Source organism: Mobula hypostoma, chromosome 3 (assembly GCF_963921235.1).
Source record: "Mobula hypostoma chromosome 3, sMobHyp1.1, whole genome shotgun sequence".
Taxonomy (NCBI): domain Eukaryota; kingdom Metazoa; phylum Chordata; class Chondrichthyes; order Myliobatiformes; family Myliobatidae; genus Mobula; species Mobula hypostoma.
In genome coordinates this window covers 228,184,627-228,206,674 of record NC_086099.1, presented here as the reverse complement: position 1 = coordinate 228,206,674, position 22,048 = coordinate 228,184,627, and the positions used below count along the sequence as shown (strand labels likewise).

At 47.5% G+C, this 22,048-nt stretch overlaps 1 protein-coding gene across 1 annotated transcript in view; it reads left to right on the top strand.

Moving 5' to 3' along the window:
• The window catches only part of oplah (5-oxoprolinase, ATP-hydrolysing), a 99,896-nt gene that overhangs the window by 40,701 nt on the left and 37,147 nt on the right, over positions 1 to 22,048 (top strand). The window contains exons 10-15 of the mRNA XM_063044682.1: positions 2,631 to 2,917; positions 4,393 to 4,505; positions 10,116 to 10,286; positions 11,255 to 11,398; positions 12,379 to 12,517; positions 13,944 to 14,056. Coding sequence (XP_062900752.1) covers positions 2,631 to 2,917; positions 4,393 to 4,505; positions 10,116 to 10,286; positions 11,255 to 11,398; positions 12,379 to 12,517; positions 13,944 to 14,056 — 967 coding nt within the window. The remainder of the gene's footprint in view (positions 1 to 2,630; positions 2,918 to 4,392; positions 4,506 to 10,115; positions 10,287 to 11,254; positions 11,399 to 12,378; positions 12,518 to 13,943; positions 14,057 to 22,048) is intronic.

The following is a 22,048-nucleotide window of genomic DNA, read 5'->3' as shown; positions in this document are numbered from 1 at the left end:
TGTCACGGATTTTTGATTACCTGACTGGCAGACCACAGTACGTGTGCTTGCAACACTGTGTGTCTGACAGAGTGATCAGCAGCACTGGGGCTCCACAGTGGACTGTCTTGTCTCCCTTTCTCTTCACCATTTACACCTCGGACTTCAACTACTGCACAGAGTCTTGTCATCTTCAGAAGTTTTCTGATGACTCTGCCATAGTTGGATGCATCAGCAAGGGAGATGAGGCTGAGTACAGGGCTACGGTAGGAAACTTTGTCACATGGTGTGAGCAGAATTATATGTGAAAAAGACTAAGGAGCTGGTGGTAGACCTGAGGAGAGCTAAGGTACCGGTGACCCCTGTTTCCATCCAGGGGGTCAGTGTGGACATGGCGGAGGATTACAAATACCTGGGGATACGAATTGACAATAAACTGGACTGGTCAAAGAACACTGAGGCTGTCTACAAGAAGGGTCAGAGCCGTCTCTATTTCCTGAGGAGACTGAGATCCTTTAACATCTGCTGGACGATGCTGAGGATGTTCTACGAGTCTGTGGTGGCCAGTGCTATCATGTTTGCTGTTGTGTGCTGGGGCAGCAGACTGAGGGTAGCAGACACCAACAGAATCAACAAACTCATTCGTAAGGCCAGTGATGTTGTGGGGATGGAACTGGACTCTCTGACGGTGGTGTCTGAAAAGAGGATGCTGTCCAAGTTGCATGCCATCTTGGACAATGTCTCCCATCCACTACATAATGGACTGGTTGGGCACAGGAGTACATTCAGCCAGAGACTCATTCCACTGAGATGCAACACTGAGTGTCATAGGAAGTTATTCCTGCCTGTGGCCATCAAACTTTACAACTCCTCCCTTGGAGGGTCAGACACCCTGAGCCAATAGGCTGGTCCTGGACTTATTTCCTGGCATAATTTACATAGTACTATTTAATTATTTATGGTTTTATTACTATTTAATTATTTATGGTGCAACTGTAACGAAAACCAATTTCCCCCGGGATCAATAAACTATGACTATACAACCTCAACGTCAGTAAGATGAAAGAGCTGATTGTGGACTTCAGGATGGGTAAGATGAAGGAACACATACTAATCCTCAAAGAGGGATCAGAAGTGGAGAGAGTGAGCATCTTCAAGTTCCTGGGTGTCAAGATCTCTGAGGATCTAACCTGGTCTGAACATATCAATGCAGTTATAAAGAAGGCAAGACAGCTACTATACTACATTAAGAGTTTGATGAGATTTGCATGTCAACAAATACACTCAAAAACTTCTATAGATGTACTGTGGAGAGTATTCTGACAGGCTGCATCACTGTCTGGTATGGAGGGACTACTGCACAGGACCGAAAGAAGCTGCAGAGGGTTGTAAATCTAGTCAGCTCCATCTTGGGTACTAGCCTACAAAGTGCCCAGGACAGCTTTAGGGAGTGGTGTCTCAGAAAGGCAGTGTCCATTATTAAGGGCCTCCAGCACCCAGGGCATGCCCTTTTCTCACTGTTACCATCAGGTAGGAGATACAGAAGCCTGAAGGCACACACTCAGTGATTCAGGAACAGCTTCTTCCCCTCTGCCATCTGATTCCTAAATGGACATTGAATCTTTGGACACTACCTCACTTTTAATATACAGTATTTCTGTTTTTGCACATTTTATAAAAGCTATTTGATGTACGTAATTGATTCACTTGTTTATTATGTTTTATTTTATTATTTTTTTTTCTCTCTGCTATATTATGTACTGCATTGAACTGCTGCTGCTAAGTTAACAAATTTCACGTCACATGCCGGTGATAATAAACCAGATTCTGATTCTGATTTCAGTCAGCCACAAAACAAAGAAACCCAATAGAACCCATTAAAAAAAACTGTCAAACACTCAATGTGCAGAGAGAGGGAAAAAAACAAATTGTGCGAACAGTAAAAGTAAGCAAATTGCCTTCAGAAGGAAAGTGAGAGAGGCCGAGCAGGCCAACGCCTCAGTTCAGTGCAGAGCCAAGTAAACATCTTATCGTACCAGGGGACCGTTCAATAGTGGTATTACAGTGGGTAGGTATAGCTCCTTTAGGATGTAGACCTAATGTGAGTAGATTGGGTTAGTGTAGGTGGGCAATGAGATCAGCATGGACATGATGGGCCAAATGGCCTGTATGACTCTCAAGCCAGAGCAGCTTCCATTCTGAGAGGTTTGGGTCCAGCCTCTGAAGACTGGAGAAGGCTCCATGGCCTCAGTGACCCTACCCCACTGCTGCCCCCGTTTCTGACGGTCCTAACTGAGGAGAGAGAGGCAGAGCTTGGTCAGGATATTGACTATGGAGTACAGGAGCTGGGGAGGGGGTTTAATGGTGGGGGGGGAGTCTTGAACAAGGAGCCTTGGCAGCTGAATATTCATTGTGTGGAGTGGGGCACCAACGGTAGGGATGTCGGAGTTCAGGTCCAATGTAAGCAGATTGTACATTACCCCTGTGACCAAAGGGGTTCCCTCCCACAGTGCAAAGACATACCGGTATTGTAAATCATCCTGTGATTGGGTTAGAGTTAACTGCCGTGTGCTGGGGGGAGCTGGAAAGGCTGGAAGAGTCCGTTCCACGCTGTGTCTCAATAAATAAAGCGGGTGCTGTTGTTTCTCCAGGCGGTCCTCTCACCATCACCGATGCTAACCTCTGTTTGGGGCGACTGTTGCCGGACTATTTTCCCAAGATCTTCGGGGCCACTGAGGACCAGCCACTGTGGAGGGAAGGGGCCCTCAAGGAGTTCCGGAAGGTCACAGAGCAGGTCAACGCCTTCCTGTCCAGCCAATCGCAACGTGGCGAGGTGAAGGGCGCCGGCCAATCGCAAATGACCGTGGAGGAAGTGGCCCTCGGGTTCATCCGGGTGGCGAATGAGTCAATGTGCCGACCTATCCGAGCTCTGACCCAGGTAAGAGCAGATCAGGCCCTCAGTCCTTCGAGTCGGCTCCGTCAGGCTGACCCAGCAACCCCTGAGCTGTCCTGTCCGTGTCCCTGTCCCTGATCATTGTGGCAGTTCTGGTGACAGGCAGAATGGGTGCCGGTGTCCAAGGAGAACACTTGGCCTGGGAAAAGTGACTTGGGGCCTGAGTCACCGAGATCGACAGCACAGGCCCTCTGGCTGCCTAACTCGTGCCAAACTGTTATCCTGTTAGTCCCATTGACCCACACCCATCCGCGCACTTACCCAAACTTCTAAACCCCCACCCACCACTTCATCCAGCAGCCCCTTCCAAACTCGCCACACGGAGTGAAGACAGCTCAGTTTGCGTTCTCCTGAGTGTAGGGCAGGAAGGAGAGAGAGGGAGGGCAAATGGAGGTGGAGGGAGGGGGACAGAGACAGAGGGAGAGAGCAGTGGGGAGGGGAGTTGGAGAGGGAGATGGATGGAGAAGGGGAGAGGGGATGGGGGGAGCCGGATGGAAAGGGGGATGGAGGGGGAACTGAATAGACAGAGGGAGTGAAGAACGAGATGAGGAGGAGGGAGTGGTAAATGGATGGAGAGAGGGGGTGATGGAGATAGGGGGCAGGGGGAGAGGGGATGATGGGGAGGGGAGAGGAGAATGGAAGGAGGGAAGGGGAGAAGAATGGAGAGGGGGATGGGGAGGGGGGGAGATGAACGGAGGTGGGGATGGAGAGAGGAGGAGACCCTGCATCAGGACTGAGAGAGGACTGAGGTGGAGTGATAATCCCCACTCCCATTCATAAGACCAAATACAGAGAGCAGAATTAAGCCATTCAGCCCATCAAGTCTGTTCTGCTATCCATCACATCTGATTTATTATTCCTCTCAACCATATTCTTCCGCCTTCTCATAACATACAATCAGAGGTTTGACGCCCTGACTAATCAAGAACCTATTAACATCCGCTTTAAGTATACTCATTGACTTGATCTCCACAGCCATCTGTGCCAATAAATTCCACAGATTCACCGCCCTCTGGCTAAAGAAATTCCTCCTCATCTCTGGTCTAGAGGAGCTCCTCTGTTCTGAGGTTGTGATCTGATGTCTTCCCTTGTGCAGTTTTAACTGGATTTGTCCACAATTCCTCAAACACGAGCTTCTGCAGATGCTGGAGATTCAGAGTGACACACACAAAAGGCTGGAGGAACTCAGCAGGTCAGGCAGCATCTTTGGAAATGAATAAACAGTTGACGTTTCAGGCCGAGACCCTTCATCAGGACTGGAAAGGAAGGGGGAAGGTGCCTCCGTTCTCCTCCGCCGTGGAATCTGCTCGACCTGCTGAGTTCCTCCAGCGGAGGGCTGGAACGTTTCGAGAGGTGGAGCAGAGGGGAGGGGCGGTGAAGGGGGCTGGCAAACCAGGTCTGGACAGCAGGGTCCCTCAGTGCTGCGTGTACGACTCTGAGCTTCTGCTCTCTCATCGCAGGCCAAAGGCCACGACACTTCGCGGCACATGCTAGCGTGTTTCGGTGGAGCCGGAGGGCAGCACGCCTGTGCCATTGCCCGGTCCCTGGGGATGAAGACGGTCTTTATTCACAAGTAGGTACAGGGTTAAAGATCTTCCACACTCGAACACTCCTTCGTATGAGGGCCAGTGAAACACAGTGTGTTAACCACATTTCCTCTCTGTCTGTCTGCCTCTCACTCTCTCTCATGCTGTCCCTGCTGCACTGAACCCCTCTTGGTCACCTCTTGTTAACCTTCTATATCTCCATGATGCATTGTCTTTCATTGCTGATTAATGTCTGTCCTTCATTCTATCGATGAATGGCATTGTTATTGGGAGCAACACGACAGGTATTCAAGACTGCCCGGCACACCACCAGCAAGGACATGGACAGAGAAAGGTGCTGGAAAAGGGTCAGTAACATCATGAAAGATCCCACCCACCCACCCACCCTGCTCATGGACTGTTTGTCCCACTCCCATCGGGGAGGAGGCTACATACCATCCACACCAGGACCAGCAGACTCAAAAACAGTTACTTTCCCCAAACTGTAAGGCTGATCAACACCCTCACCCACCAACCCACCCCTCCACACCCCCAGCCATCACTATCTTATCATTTCCCAACACGCCCTGATCAAAACACCACAGCAAATGTCTACAGATAAGGTGAATAAAGTTGACCGTGCATCCTTTCTCCCGCTCTCTTCTCCTTGGGTCCTCTCACTTTCACTGTCTCTCTATTTCTGACCTTTGTCTCCTACTAGCATTCATCCTTAGCATTCATTCTCTCTGTCTTTGTCTCTCTTCCCCACTCTGTTTCTTGTACCTTCTCCCCTTTCTATCTTTTATCTCTTTCCTGTCTCACTCCCCCTTTCTCTTCTTCCCCCACTGTCCCTCAACCTCAAAGTTCAAAGTAAATTAATTGTCAAAGAGCATATCAGCATCGTCCTCATCACATGACATGGGTGGTCATGGTCTTTCCATGACCATGATTGTTCTTGGCAAATGGTTTGCCATCGCCACCTTCTGGGCAGTGTCTTTAAAAGATGGGTGACCCCAGCCATTGTCAATATTCTTCAGAGATTGTCCGCCTGGTGTCAGTGGTTGCATAACCAGGACTTGTGTCAGAGGACAGGAACACCAAACACCTCCTTTGGCATCTCCTGCTTGCCTCTCTCAAAATAGATGTACAGTTGCCAGAAAAAGTTTGTGAACCCTTTGCAGTTACCTGGTTTTCTGCATTAATTGCTCATAAAATGCGGTCTGATTTTCATCTAAATCACAATATTAGACAACTACAACCTGCCTAAACTAATCGGATTGGTTCTTCTGGTCAAGATGGCACCAGTGACCAATGGTTCCTTGGGCGGCGTCTTTCAGATAGCAAATCTTTCTGATTATTTTACTTTTTCTATGCATTCTGCTTGTTCTTTTTGTCTCGTTTGTGATGGAGCCAGTGATTTACAGTTTGAATCTTCATGGAAGGAACCATCACTGAGCTGTGTCCTGAGAGCTGCCTCGTGAAGATCAGAGACGGGGTGGGGGGGGGGTGGCAGTAAAGGTCCGAGAATGCAAGCTAATTCATGGAGATCAGAGACGGGGTGGGGGGGGGGGTGCAGTAGAGGTCCGAGGTCACAAGCTGATTCATGGAGATCAGGGACCCGGGCGTGGGGGGGAGCCGTAAAGGTCCGAGAACACAAGCTGATTCATGGAGATCAGAGACAAGGCGTGGAGTCATGAACGACTTCATCTCGAAGCAGCAAGGAAGGTTGAAGTGTGGAGGTGAATGTGGAGGGGGTCAGTGATAGCTCCCGAGTGAGACGGTCAGCAGCCAGATTGGTGATGTCAGGACATGGGTCAGCAGTCTCTCTTCACAGAAGGACTGAGTTTGTTAGCTATTCTCCCTGTATGTAGATGAAAAAGCTTTTCCCATATTCTGAGATTTATCTATTATTGGACTGTTTTGGTGTTTTCTTTTTTGTGGACAATTGGCAGGTGGGTGATCTGGTAATTTTTTGTGTGTAAGGGGTGGGGTTGGGGGTTTGGTGTCACTCTCACTGTTCTTTCGTGAGAGTGACACCAAACCCCCAACCCCACCCCTTACACTGTTCTTTCGTGAGAGTGAGAGGGTCTGGTATTATGTGTAGGGAGTTGGGTATTGTTATGTGTAGGGGGTCGCTGATTGTTACTCTGGTTGTTTTTCGCAGATAATGAGGGGGTGATTTGGGATCCATGGGTTTTGTTTCTTTTCTTTTTTGTGCCGGTTGGGGGGGGGGAGTTGATGTCTTTTCTTTCGTCAGCACCCATGGTCTTTCTGTATTTCATGGGCTATCTGGAGAAGACAAATATCGGAGTTATATTGTACATGCATACTTTGACAATAAAATGAATTTTTGAAACTTTAACACACAAACAATTGTACTACTACTTGTGTATACTGAGTAGACCATTTAAACAGTCACCATCTAGGTTCACAAAAGTATGTGAATCTCTGGGGTAATGCCTTCCACAAAAGCTATTTGGAGTCAGGTGTTCCAGTCAGAGAGCTGAGATTGGAGTGTGAGTTGTAGAGGAGACCTGCTCTATTAATAGACACACAAAGTCAGCTTACTGACAGAGCTTGCTCTTAAGAAAGATCTGTTTTTTGCCTCGATCAAAACAACTTTCAGAGGACCAAAGAAGAATTGTAGAGATGCATGAAGCTGGAAAAGGCTACAAACACATTTCTAAAGACCTGAATGTTCATCAGTCCACAGCAAGAGAAATTGTCTCCAAATGGAGGAAATTCAGTACTGTTGCTACTCTCCCTAGGAGTGAGTGTCCTACAAAGATCACATCAAGAGCACAATGTGCAATGCTGAAGGAGGTGAGAAAGAACCCAAGGGTAACAGCAAAAGACCTTCGGAAATATCCACAACTTGCTAAAGTCTCTGTTCATGTGTTCGCTGTAAGAAAAACACTGAACAAGAATGGTGTTCATGGAAGGACACCACGGAAGAAACCACTGCTCTCCAAAACAAAAACATTGCTGTACATCTCAAGTTTGCAAAAGACCACCTGGATGTTCTACAACGCTTCTGGGACACTGTTCTGTAGACAGATGAGACAAAAGTTGAACTTTTTGGCAGAAATGCACATTGCTATATTTGAAAGAAACCTCATCCCAGCTGTGAAGCACAATGAAAGGAGCATCACGGTTTGGGTCTGCTTTGCTGCCTCAGGGCCTGGATGGCTTGCAATTGTTGAGGGAGCAATGAATTCAAAATTGTATCAAGACATTTTACAGGAGAATGTCAGGGTAGCAGTCCATCACCTGAAGCTTAATAGAAGTTGGATGATGTAACAAGACGATCTGAAACACAAAAGTAAATCAACAACAGAATCGAAGTTCGAAGTCAAATTTATTTTCAGAGTACATGCACGTCACCACATACAACCCTGAGAGCTGCACTTAGCCACACAGTGATAGGTGTAAACAGTGTAGAGCAGGGGCCTAAGTACACATCCCTGTGCGGTTGGATATTGTGGAGAGGTTTTTGCCAATCTGAACTGACGGAGATTAAAAAGAAGAAAATTCATGTTTTGGAACTGAGATGATGTAGCATGACCTGAAGAGAGCTGTTCATGCAAGGTATCCCAGAAATATTGATGAACTGAAACACTTTTGTATGGAGGAATGGTCTAAAATTCCTCACCATTGTGCAAGTCTGATCAGCAGCTACAGGAAACATTTGGTGGAGGTTATTGCTGCTAAAGGAGGTTCTACCAGTTGTTAAATACAAGGGTTCACATACTTATCCCAAGCCTGGAGTGTGAATGATTAAACAATGTGTTCAATAAAGACATGTAAAGTACAATTGTTTGTGTGTTATTAGTTTAGGCAGATTGTGTTTGCCTATTATTGTGACTTAGATGAAGATCAGACCACATTTTATGAGTAATTAATGCAGAAAGCCAGGTAATTGCAATGGGTTCACAAACTTTTCCTTGTAACCGTATGTTACCACATACAACCCTGAGATTCTTTTCCTTGTGGGCATTCACAGTAAATACAAATAAACACAATATAATCAATGAAAGACCACACCCAACAGGGTGGACAGACCAATGTGCAAAAGACAATAAACTGCAAATACAAAAGGGGAAAAAGAGAAAAGCAATAAATATCAAGAACATGAGATGAAGAGTCCTGAAAGTGAGTTGAAAGTTGTGGAAACAGTTCAGTGTTGGGGTGACTGAAGTTCTCCCCTCTGGTTCAAGAGCCTGATGGCTGAGGGGTAGTAACTGTTCCCGAACCTGGTGATGTGAGTCCTGAGGCTCCTGAATTTTCTTGATGATGTGAGTTCCCGATGGCAGCCGTGAGAAGAGAGCATGGCCTGGGTCCTTGATGATAGGTGCTGCTTTCCTGAGACAACACTCCCTATCAACATGCTCAGTGGTAGGGAGGACTTTACCCATCATGGACTGGGCTGTATCTACTACATATGTCATATTTTCCATACAAGGAAATTGGCGTTTCCATACCAGGCTGTGATGCAACCAGTCAGTATACTCTCCACCACACATCCATAGAAGTTTGTCAAAGTTTTAGATGCCATGCCAAATCTTTGCAAACTTCTAAGGAAGTAGAGGCACTGCTGTGCTTCTTAATTGCCCATGTGCTGGACCCAAGACAGGTGCTCTGAAACGATAACGCAGGAATTTAAAGTTGCAGACCTTCTCCGTCTCAGACCCTCCAGTGAGGACTGGCTCGAGGATCCCTACCTTCCTCCACCAATAATCTGCTCCTTGGTCTTACTGACACTGAGTGAGAGGTTATTACCACTCAGTCAGAGTTTCAATCTCTCTCCTGTATGCCTTGGTTTAGCCAACGACAGTGGTGTTGTCAGCAAATTTAAAATGGCATTGGAGCTGTGCTGAGCCACAGTCGTAAGTGTAAAGTGAGTACACAGCACACAGCCTGTGCACCTGTGCTGATGGAGATCAGGGAGGAGATGCTTTTGTCAGTCCAAACTGACTGGGTCTGCAAGTCAGGAAATCCAGGAACCAATTGCCCAAGGAGGTATTGAGGCCAAGTTCTTAGAACTTAGAACTTGGATCGGCAGCTGCCCATGCTGCAAGTCTCCCCTCTCCACGACAATGATGTTGTCCAAGGGAAGGGCATTAGGGCCAATACAGCTCAGCACCAGGGTCGTCGCAGAGCAATGTGTGGTTAAGTGTCTTGCTCAAGAACACAACACGCTGCCTCAGCCAAGGCTCGAACTAGCGACCTTCAGATCACTAGACGAACACCTTAACCACTTGGTCACGCGCCAACACTATCTTAGAACTTATTGATTAGTTTTGAGGATGATGGTATTGAATGCTGAGCTATTGTTGATAAAGACCACTCGCTCCTTCACTCCTTCTCTTGCCCCTACCTCTCTCACCTCCCTTGCCCCTACCTTACTCCCCTTCGTTCCTCCCCATCTTGCTCCCTCATCCACTGCACATTCTTTTCTCAACTTCCCCCTCGTTCTCCCACTTTATTCACTCATACATTGTACCTTTCCCCCCCCTCCCCCCTCCCCCTCCCTCCCCCTCTCCCTCCCCCTCCCTCCCCCTCTCCCCCTCTCCCTCCCCCTCTCCCCCCCTCCCGTATTCCCTCTCTCCCCCCCTCTCCCCCCCTCACACTCCCCTATTCCCTCTCTGCTCCCTCAGGTACAGCGGGATTCTCTCGGCCTATGGGATGGCGCTGGCGGACGTGGTGCACGAGGCGCAGGAGCCTTGCTCGCTGGTGTACGAGCCAGCCTCGTACCCCCTGTTGGATCAGCGGATCTCCGCGCTGGAGGAGCAGTGCGTGGGTGCCCTGCTTGCCCAGGGGTTTCACAGGTAGCCGCTGCATGCCCGACTGCAGGGTGGCATAATGCTGTTACGGCGCCAGGAACATAATTCCCACTCCCCTAATTAAAAACTTCCCCGTACCATTTGCTCCTATCCCTCTCCGAGGCCGTGGTCACGGGGTGTGAATGATTCGCTGTGGGCTCTGACAAACCAACCTGGTTTATGGCCTCACACCAGATCCAGTGTGGCCCCACCTCAGGTTGGCCTGTCTTCATACTGACTCAGGAATCCTTCCTGGGCCATAAGACATAGGAGCAGAATTAGGCCATTCAGCCCATCGAGTCTGCTCCTCCATTCCATCATAGCTGATCCCAGATCCCACTCAACCCCGTACACCCGCCTTCTCACCATGTCCTTTGATGCCCTTTGGACACACCTCATAAATTCTGCCCATCTGAACCTTTTGCTCTAAAGAGGTGCCAGTGACTGCTGGGGAGGGCAAAGTCACCCTTGTTACGTTTTCATCTTTGGGGCAGCACGATATTGTAGCGGTTAGCGTGAAGATATCGTATCGATTAATGCAATCACTTTGTGGCGCCAGCTCTGGGTTGGGGATTCGATTCCCTCTGTAAGGAGTTTGTACGTTCTCCGTGTGACTGCGTGGAGCTCCAGCCTCCTCCCGCGTTACAAAGACGTTTGGGTTCGGGTTAGTAAGTTGTGGGTAAGTTATGTTGGCGTAGACACTTGTGGGCTGCCCCCAGCGCCATCACGGACTGACACAAATGGCATGTTTCACTCTGTTTCAATGTACACGTGACACATAAAGGTGATCACTGGGACTGGTCGGCACAGACTGGATGGCCAAAGGGCCTGTTCTGTGCTGTAGGCTCCATGACTCTGTCGGTTTCTGGTCCGCTGTGGCCTGGTGTTGGTTGTGGAATGATTATTCCCGCGGGTTTGTTGTGCTGAGGGAAAGGTGCTATGTAAATGCAGGCAGCTGTTTTTGGTGATTCTAGGTCGCAGATCCAGACAGAGGCATTCCTACACATGCGGTACGAGCACACAGACTGCGCCCTAATGTGCTCTGCCTGTGACCACCCTGCCCGCCCGGGTTCCGACTCCTGTCGTCATGGAGACTTCCGAACAGCATTCACCAGCAGGTCAGTGAGCTTCCGGAATCTTCCAAAGTCCACTTCCACACTTCACCGCGGACAGGGAGACCACCATCTTTCCTACTTCCTTACGCAGTGTAGCGGTTAGCACGAGGGTACTACAGCTCGGTGTCAGAGTTCAGAGTTCATTCCTAGCGCCCTCTGCAAGGAGTCTGTTTGTCCTCCCTGTGGAGTGACTGGGTTCCGTCTGGGTGTTGCCATTTCCTCCCACAGTCCAAATGTATAGTCATAGTCATACTTTATTGATCCCGGGGGAAATTGGTTTTTGTTACAGTTGCACCATAAATAATTAAATAGTAATAAAACCATAAATAGTTAAATAGTAATATGTAAGCTATGCCAGGAAATAAGTCCAGGACCAGCCTATTGGCTCAGGGTGTCTGACCCTCCAAGGGAGGAGTTGTAAAGTTTGATGGCCACAGGCAGGAATGACTTCCTATGACACTCTGTATTGCATCTCGGTGGAATGAGTCTCTGGCTGAATGTACTCCTGTGCCCAACCAGTCCATTATGTAGTGGATGGGAGACATTGTCCAAGATGGCATGCAACTTGGACAGCATCCTCTTTTCAGACACCACCGTCAGAGAGTCCAGTTCCATCCCCACAACATCACTGGCCTTACGAATGAGTTTGTTGATTCTGTTGGTGTCTGCTACCCTCAGCCAGCTGCCCCAGCACACAACAGCAAACATGATAGCACTGGCCACCACAGACTCGTAGAACATCCTCAGCATCATCCGGCAGATGTTAAAGGACCTGCAATCGCAGATGACTGCAATCTCTACGGGGCTGTGCGTGGGTCTCTGCTGGTCTGACTGCAATCTCTGCTGGGCTGTATGTGGATCTCTGCTGGTCTGACTGCAATCTCTGCTGGGCTGTGTGTGGGTCTCTGCTGGTCTGTTCACTGTTGGGTTGTGTGTGTGTGGGTCTCTGCTGGTCTGACTGTTCTCTCTCTGCTGGTCTGCAGGTACTTGAAGGAGTTTGGCTTTGTGAACCCGGAGAGGCCGGTCATCGTGGACGACATCCGTGTCCGAGGCTGCGGCAAATCTGGCATCGGCTCGGAGCAGAGGGTGACCAGCAGTGGGAGACCAGCTCGTATGGAGACGGTACGTGGGAGAGAGAAATGACCAGTCCCAGCCCACTGACTAGTGACTGAGTAAACTATAAAACACAGGAGCTGAATTAGGCTATTCAGCCCATGGAGTCTGCTCCTGCATTCCATAATGACCGACTTATTATTCCTCTCAACCTCATTCTCCCACCTTCTCCCCGTACCCTTTGATTCCCTGACCAAACAAGAACCTATCAACCTCTGCTGTAACTATACCCAATAACGTGGCCTCCACAGCCGTGTGTGGCAACAAATTCCACAGATTTACTACCCTCTGGCTAAAGAAATTCCTGCTTATCTCTGTTCTAAGTGGGCGTCCTTGTATTCTGAAGCTGTGCCCTCTGGTCCTCGACTTCCCCACTACCCTCTCCATACCCACTCTATCCAAGCCTTTCAATATTTATTTATTCAGAGATACAACGTGGAACAGGCCCTTCTGGAGCAACGAGCTGTGCTATCCAGCAACCACCTAACTAACCCTAGTCTAATCTCGGGATAATTTATAATGAACAATTAACCTATCAACCAGTATGTCTTTAGAAAGAGGTACTGTGAAAGCTAATATTCAGTAGGTTTCAGAGAGATCCCCTTCCCCATTCTTCTCAGCTCCAGTGAGGACAGGCCCAGAGCCATCAAACACTCCTCAAATGTTAACCCTTTCGTGCCCAGGATCACTCATGAGCCTCCCCGGACTCTCTCCAACGTCAGCACATCCTTTGTTAGATACGGGGCCTAAAACTGCTCACGATACTCCAAATGTGATCAGACCAGTGCCTGATAAAGCTTCAGCGTTAGGTTCTTGCTTTTATACTCTAATCCTTGAGAGAAGCTGAAGGATTGGGCATAGCAGCCAGGATCATATTGAAGGGCCGAGAGGCCTTCTCCTCCTCTTATTGTCTCCGTATTTCCAATGGTGACAGGGAACCTGGGTAGGAGAGTTTTTAAAGTGGAAAACCTGGGGCATTTCCACTCTCTCGACCTCGGAAATCTGGGTCCAGTGGTACGAGTAGCCGTCACAAACGGGGCTGTTCCTTGGTCTCAGTGGGTGACCGCGACGTCTGCAGTGCCTGCTCATGCCCCTCACTCTCCCAGAGCTTTGCAGAGCCACCTTCCTGGCTGTTGGGTCTCACTGTAGACACTGTAGTCTGGCAGAGCTGGCTGCAGGTGCTGGGACAGGCATGTCCCGATCTCACGGGGGTAGGACACCAAGCGTTACCCTCACCAGGGTGTGGCCGCTGTCGCATACAGTATCGTGGAGCCACAGGTCAGAGCTGAGCATCCAGTGGGGACAAAAGGCGAGTGAGCTGCCCAGAGTGGACATGACAAACCCCTTCACCAGAGGTGCTGCCCCTCCCTAGACACCCACTCCTGCTCTTAATTCCTTCTTTTTTTGAGTGTTGTGTTTCCTGTTTGGTGCACAGGAAGTGAAGTGTTACTTTGACGACGGTTACCTGGATACAGCTGTCTACCTGCTGGAGGAGCTGTCATGTGACCACACCATCGCTGGGCCTGCAGTTATCATTGATAAGAACAGGTAGGCAGCTGCGGTTCTATCTCGAGTGAGCATGCGCCCGTATCCTCGCCTGCATCATTGTCAAAGATCCCTCTCCTCCTTCCCACAAGCTCTCTGACATCCCACCAGAGCCAGAAACAGGTTTAATGCCACTGACGTGTCTTGTGACAGCAGTACATTGCAATGCATAACAGTAAAGACTGTAAATTACAGTCAGAGACAAATACAAAAAAATTAAATTAAGTTGTGCAAAAAGAGAAAAATAGTGAAGTAGTGTCCATTCAGAAATCTGATGACGGGGGGGACGAAGCTGTTCCCGAATTGTTGAGTGTGTGTCTTCAGGCTCCTGTACCTCCTCCCTGATGGTAGCAATGAGAAGAGGGCATGTCCTGGGTGATGGGATCCGTCGTGACGGTTGCTGCCTTGAGGCACCTCCTTTTGAAGAGGTCTTCAAGGTTGGGGAGGCAAGTGCCCATGATGGAACTGGCCAAGTTTACAGCTTTCTGCAGTGTTTCCAATCCCATGTAGTACTGTGAGGCTGTGTTACAGCTTCTTTCCCCAGGCTGTAAGACCCATTGTCACCCACAACAGCCTGTCTAAATGCCCTGGCCCACTCCCCCGTCTCACCGTCAAACTCTCATCCTGCACTGGTCACTTTGCATCTTTATTGCTATTGTTTCACATTTGTATGGTACCGTGCAGAGCCTTGGGCACGTATATACTGTAGCGATTTTGTTCCGTGTAGTCTTGGGCACGTATATACTGTAGCGATTTTGTACCGTGCAGAGCCTTGGGCACGTATATACTGTAATGATTTTGTTCCATGTAGTCTTGGGCACGTATATACTGTAGTGATTTTGTACCGTGCAGAGCCTTGGGCATGTATATACTGTAATGATTTTGTTCCGTGTAGTCTTGGGCACGTATATACTGAAGAAGCTGTCCTGGAGCCTGTTGGTCCTGGATTTTATGCTGAATAGATTGTGGTTGGGTTGACTCGGGTCTCCAATGATCCTATGGGTCCTTTTTTCACACCTGTCTTTGTAAACGTCCTGAATTATGGGAAGTTTACAAGTATAGATGCGCTGGGCTGTCCACACCACTCTCTGCAGAGTCCTGTGATTAAGGGAAGTACAGTTCCCATACCAGGCAGTGATACAGCCAGTCAGGATGCTCTCAATTGTGCCCCTATAGAAAGTTCTTAGGATCTGGGGGCCCATACCAAACTTCCTCAACTATCTGAGGTGAAGGAGGCACTGTATATACAGACCACATGAGGTCCTCGGTGATGTGTATGTCAAGGAATTTAAAACTGTTTACCCTCTCAACCCCAGATCGATTGATGTCTACAGGGGTTAGCCCGTCTCCATTCCTCCTGTCGTCCACAACCAGCTCCTTTGTTTTTGCGACATTGAGGGAGAGGTTGTTTTCTTGACACCACTGTGTCAGGGTGATGACTTCTTCCCTGTAGGCCACCTTGTTATTGTTTGAGATAAGGCCAATCAGTGTAGTGTCATCGACAAATTTAATTAGCAGATTAGAGCTGTGGGTGGTGACACCATCAGGGGGAAATGGGGAGTAAAGGAGGGTTAACAACAGGAAATCTGTAGATGCTGGAAATTCAAGCAACACACATCAAAGTTGCTGGTGAACGCAGCAGGCCAGGCAGCATCTATAGGAAGAGGTGCAGTTGACGTTTCAGGCCGAGACCCTTCGTCAGTAAAGGAGGGTTGCTATTGTGGACTGAGAGTGGGAAGGGGGCATGGAGAGGGGAATCATGGTTGGGAAAGGAGCGGGAAGCACCAGAGAGACCATCTGTAATGATCAGTAAACCAATTGTTTGGAACCAAATGACCTTGCCTGGTGTCTCAGAGCTGGGTGTGTCTGAACCCCTGTCACACCCCACACCCCCTGCACCTAGCACTCCTCCTATGCCACCTGACCCACACCCCTCCCGCTGCGCACCACCCTCGCCATTCCCAACATCCTTTGCTCCTACCAAATTTACAAACTTGCTGTCTGCTCCACGTTGACAAATACAGCACTGTGTAAAAGTCTGAGGCACTCTAGTTAAGTTTATGTGCCCAATACTTGCACAGTACTTGTACAACTGCTAATTTTAATATAATAGTGTCAGTTACCTCGCACTATCTCACCTCAGCATGCCTCTCGCACTTTGTGTCAGCCTGTCAGTCCTCAGGCCACATCACTCAGTGACTTGTGCTAATATGATTTTGTGACTGAATGTGTTGGATCGTAACTGTGATTTTGTGCACTGCGTTTTGCACCCTAGCCCTCGAGGTGTGATGTTTCGTTTGGCTGTATACATGTTCAAAGACAATTGAACTTGAACTTCAGCAAGGACCTAGTTTTAAAGTTCTCATCCTTGTTTTCCCTTCCTGAACACGGGGACACAGCTGTGTTGGCTTGGATTGTTTCACCGATATTTTCTATGCCGTTTTAACAACTCATTACCTGCCTGTACCTGTTTAGTATGTTTCCCAGTGGTTCCTGCACGGGGCGGGGGTGAGGTTAAACCAGAGTTTCAGGGGGAAGGGAACCCGAATGCCAGAACAGATAGTGGAGACGTTGTGGAGGCAGATGTTGGTCAGACCTCAGACAAAGTCAGGAATCAAAAGGTTGAGCATAATGCGACTAGTGTCCTGAGCTGCCTATATTTCAATGCAAGAAGTGTCGTAGGAAAGGTGGATGAGCTCAGGGCGTGGATCAACACCTGGAATTATGACATTGTGGCCGTTAGTGAGATTTGGTTGCAGGAGGGGCAGGACTGGCAGCTCAATATTCCAGGGTTCTGTTGTTTTACATGTGATAGAGTGCAAGGGATGGTGTTACTAGTCAGGGAAATGTCACTGCAGTTCTCAGTCAGGACAGATTGGAGAGCTCAACCATAAGGTGTGATGGGTGCAACTGAGTAATATGAAAAGTATGACCATGTTAATGGGGCTATATTACAGACCACCCAACAGTCCGTGGGATTTACAGGAACAAATTTATGGAGAGGTCGCAGACTATTGCAAGAAACATAAGATTATGATAATAGGTGATTTTAACTTTCCACATATTGGCTGGAGTCCCAAGTTGAAAAAGGACTAGAGTTTGTTAAATGTGTTCAGGAAAGTTTCCCTCACCAGTACGTAGAAGTCCCAATGAGAGAGTGTGCGATGTTGGATCTGCTTTAGGGAATGAGACTGGGCAGTTGACAGAAGTTTGTGTAGGGGAACACTTTGCATCCAGTAACCAGAATGCCATTAATTGAGATTCTAATTGGAGAAAGCCCAATTTTGATGATATCAGATAGGATCTTGCAAGTGTGGATTGGGTCAGGCTGTTTTCTGGCAAAGGTGTAATTGGTAAGTGGGAGGCCTTCAAAAGAGAAATTTTGAGAGTATAAAGCCTATCAGAATAAAAGGAAGGATAACAGATTAAAGAAACCTTGGACAGATTGCACTTGAATCCAAGGGGCACCGGTATCATTGTGGGCAGATTTACTAGAGCTGTTGTTAGTGGTTTAAACATATGGCAGGGGGATGGGAACCAGTATGATCGAGCTGAGGATGAGCCAGCAGGTTTACAAGTAGGTGGGTGTAACATGAACGTAAGGAAGGACAAGCCAATGACTGGGTGCAAATACAGACAGAGCAAAGAGTTAAGTTGTACCACAGAGGAAAAATTCAAAAGGGTGACAAACGCAAGATTGAAGGTGCTGTACTTAAATGTGCGTAGCATTTGGAATAAGGTGGATGAACTTGTGGCGCAATTAGAGATTGGTTGGTATGACGCTGTGGTCATCTCTGAGTCGTGGCTGAAAGAAGGCCAAATTGGGAGCTTAACATCAAAGGATATACTTTGTATCGAAAGGACAGGCAAGAAGGCATAGGCAGTGGTGTGGCTCTGTTGGTAAGAGATGGAATTACATCTTTAGAAAGAGGTGACATTGGGTCAGAGAATGTTGGTGGAGTTAAGAAACTGCAAGGGTAAAAAAAAAACATACAGGCCACAGATAGTAGCCAATATGTAGGCTTGAGATTGCAAAGGAAGCTGGAGAGGGTATGTAAAAAGGGTAAGATCACAATTGTAATGGAGGACTTCAATATGCAAGGGGATTGGGAAAATCAGGTTGGTGTTGGATCACACGAGAGGGAATTTGTTATTGCCTACGAGATGGCTTTTTAGAGCAGCTCATACTTGAACCTACTTGGGGAAAGGCCATCTTAGATTGGGTGTTGTGTAATAACCCAGATCTTATTAATGAGCTTAATGTAAAGGAACCATTAGAAGACAGTGATCATAATATGATTGAATTCATACTGCAGTTTGAGAGGGAGAAGGATAACAATGGAATAAAGGCAATTAAAGAGGCATGAGAGAGGAGTTTTACCAGGTGGATGGACTGGAGGGGGATACTGGCAGGAATGATGACAGAACAGAGATGGCTGAAGTTTCTGGGAATAGTTCACTAGGCACAGGATAGATATGTCCCACAGAAGCAGTTGTTCTCAAATGGCAGGGCTAGACAACTGTGGTTGACAAGGGAAGTTAAGGACTGCATAAAAGCCAAGGAAAGGTCACATAAGATAGCAAAAGTGAGTGGGAAGTTGGATGATTGGGAAGCTTTTAAAATCCAACAAAAGGCGACTAAAAAAGCTATGAGAAGGGAAAAGATGAAATATGGGGGCAAACTAGCCAATAATATAAAGCAGGTACCAAAAGTTTTTCCAGTTATATAAAGAGTAAAAGGGAGGTGAGAGTTGATATTGGACCACTGGAAAATGATGCTGGTGAGGTAGCAATGGGGGAACAAAGAAATGGGTAATGAACTTAATGGGTACTTTGCATCTGTCTTCACAGTGGAAGACACTAGCAGTGTGCCAGAGGTCCGTGAGAGTCAGGGAGCAGGAGTGAGTGCCATTGCTATTACAAAGGAAAATGTGTGAGGCAAACTCAAAGGTCTTAAGGTGGATTAGTCACCTGGGCCAGAAGGATTACATTCCAGATTCCTGAGCGAGGTTGCTGTAGAGATAACAGGTGCATTAGTCAGGATCTTTCAAGAATCACTTGATTCTGGCATGGTTCCAGAGGACTGGAAGATGGCAGATGTCACTCCACTCTTTCATAAAGGAGGAAGACATGAGAAAGGAAATTATAGGCTAGTTAGCCCAACCTCAGTGGTTGGGAAAGTGTGGAGTCTATTATTAAGAACAAGGTTTCGGGGTACTTGGAGACTAATGATAAAATAAGTCAAAGTCAGCATGGTTTCTGTAAATTTGCCTGACAAATCAGTTACAATTCTTCGAGGAAGTAACAAGCAGGGTGGACAAAGGAGAGGCAATGAATGTCATTTAGTTGGATTTTCAGAAAGCTTTTGATAAAGTGCCACACATGAGGCTGATTAACAAGATGAAATCCTGTGGCGTTACAGGAAAGATACTGGCATGGATAGTGGAATGGCTGACAGGCAGGATGTAGCGAATGGGAATAAAAGAGGCCTTTTCTGGTTGGCTGCCAGTGACTAGTGGTGTTCCTCAGGGGTCAGTATTGGGACCCCTACTTTTCACATTGATTATCAATGATTTAGATAGTGGAATTGATGGCTTTGTGGCAAAGTTTGTGATGATAGGAAGATAGGTGGAGGGGTAGGTACTGCTGAGGAAGCAATGTGATTGCAGCAGGACTTAGACAAATCGGAAGAATGGGCAAAAAAGTGGCAGATGGAACACAGTGTTGGGAAATGTGTGATAATGAACTTTGATAAAACGAACAATAGTGCGGACTATTACCTAAATGGGGACAAGGTTCCAACATCAGAGATGTAGAGGGACTTTGGAGTCCTCATGCAAGACTCAGAAGGTTAGTTTACAGGTTGAGTCTGTGGTAAAGAAGGTAAATGCAATGTTGGCATTTATTTCAAGGGGAATAGAATATAAAAGCAAGGAGATAATGCCGATGCGTTATAAGACACTGGTCAGGTAGCACTTAGGAGCTTTGTCAACAGTTTTGAGTCTCATCTCTCAGAAAGGATGTGTTGTCATTGGAGAGAGTCCAGAGGAGGATCATGAGGATTATTCCAGGAATGAAGGGGTTAACATATGAGGAGCGTTTGGCAGCTTTGGGCCTGTATTCACTAGAACTTAGAAGACGGCGAGGGGATCTCATTGAAACCTACTGAATGTTGAAAGGACTAGTTAGGGTAGATGAGGAGAGGATGTTTCCTATGGTGGGGGTATCCAGAACTAGAGGGTACTGTCTCAAAATTGAGGAGCGACCCTTTAGAACAGAGGTAAGGAGGAACCTTTTTTAGCCAAAGAGTGGTGAATCTGTGGAATACTCTGCCACAGACTGTGGTGGAGGCCAAGTTTGTGCGTATGTTTAAAGCCGAAGTAGTTTCCTGATCGGTCAGGGAATCAAAGGACATGGTGAGGTGTCTGGGGTTGAGTGGGATCCGGGATCAGCCATGATGGAATGGCAGAGCAGACTTGATGGGCTGAATGGCCTAATTCTGCTCCTGTGTCTCATGGTTTTCAAGACTGGTTTTAAAAAAAGAGGTGCATTGCAGGTAAAGGCAGTTAGGAACAAGTGAGGTGCTTATGGGGGATAAGAAATGCAAGAGAAAACTTAAAAAAGTAAATCAGGGAGGCTAAAAGATGACATGAGGTTGCCCTGGCAGACAAGGTGAAGGAAAATCCTAAGGGATTCTACAGATATGTTAAGAGCAAAAGGCTTGCAAGGGACAAAATTAGTCCTCTGGAAGACGAGAATAGTAGTCCGTGTGTGGAACCAATATAGGTGGGGGAGATCTTAAAAAGATTTTTTTGCATCTGTATTTACTCAGGAGATGACACAGAGTCTTTAGGAGTGAGCCAAAGCAGCAAGCAAGGTCATGGGCCTTACACAGATTACAGAGAAGGAGGTGTTTGCTGCATTTTTTGTTCCAATAATTTACAAGCGTTTGTAAATATCTGCGCCTTAGCCGAGATATTTAAATCAATCTTGGCAACCGGTGAGATACTGGAGGATTGGAGGATAGCCAATGTTGTTCAGCTGTTTAAGAAAGGCTCTGAACAGACACCAGAACACTATGAGTCTGAAATCAGTAGCGGGAAAGTTCTTGAAAGATACTCTAAGCAGCCAGATATATGAGTATTTGGATAGACACGGTCTGATTAGGGATAGTCAGCAGGATTTTGTGCATGGTAGGTCATGTCTAACCAATCTTACAGAGTTTTTCGAGGAAGTCACCAGGAAAGTGGATATTGTCCACATGGACTTTAGCAAGGCATTTGACAAGGTCCCGCATGGGAGGTTGGTCCAGGAGGTTCAGTTGTTCGGCATTCAAGATGAGGATTAGTCCTGATGAAGGGTCTCAGCCCAAAACATCAGCTGTTGAGAGGTCTGGACAACCTGAATTATGAGGAAAGATTGAATAGGATAGAAACTTATTTCCAAAAACGTGGAAGATTGAGGGGAGACTTGATGGAGGTATACAAAATTATGAGGGGTATAGATAGGGTAAATGCAAGCAGGCTTTATTCCACTGAAGTTGGGGGTGGGACTACAACCGGAGGTCATGGGTTAAGGGTGAAAGGTGAGAAGTTTAAAAGGAACATGAGAAACTTCCTCACTTGGGGAGGGGGTGGGTGAGAATATGAAACGAGCTGCTGGCGGAAGTGCTGGATGGGATTTTGATTTCAACGTTTAAGAGAAGTTTGGATTGACACATGGAGAGGAGGGGTATAGGGGGCTGTGGTCCGTGTGCAGGTCTATGGGGACTTGGCAGGTTGAGTGGCTTGGAATGGACTAGAGGGGCCGAAGGGAATGTTTCTACCCTGTGGTTTTCTATGACTCTGTGGTCATTGAACGCAGTGGAGAGTGAGTTTGTAAATGTGGCAAGAGCACAGGATATTGGGAATGGTGAGGATGGAGTGCCACGGCGGGGTGGGTGGGGTTGTGGGAGGCAGGCCCGGGGACAGAAAATCTGTATATGTTCAATTTTAT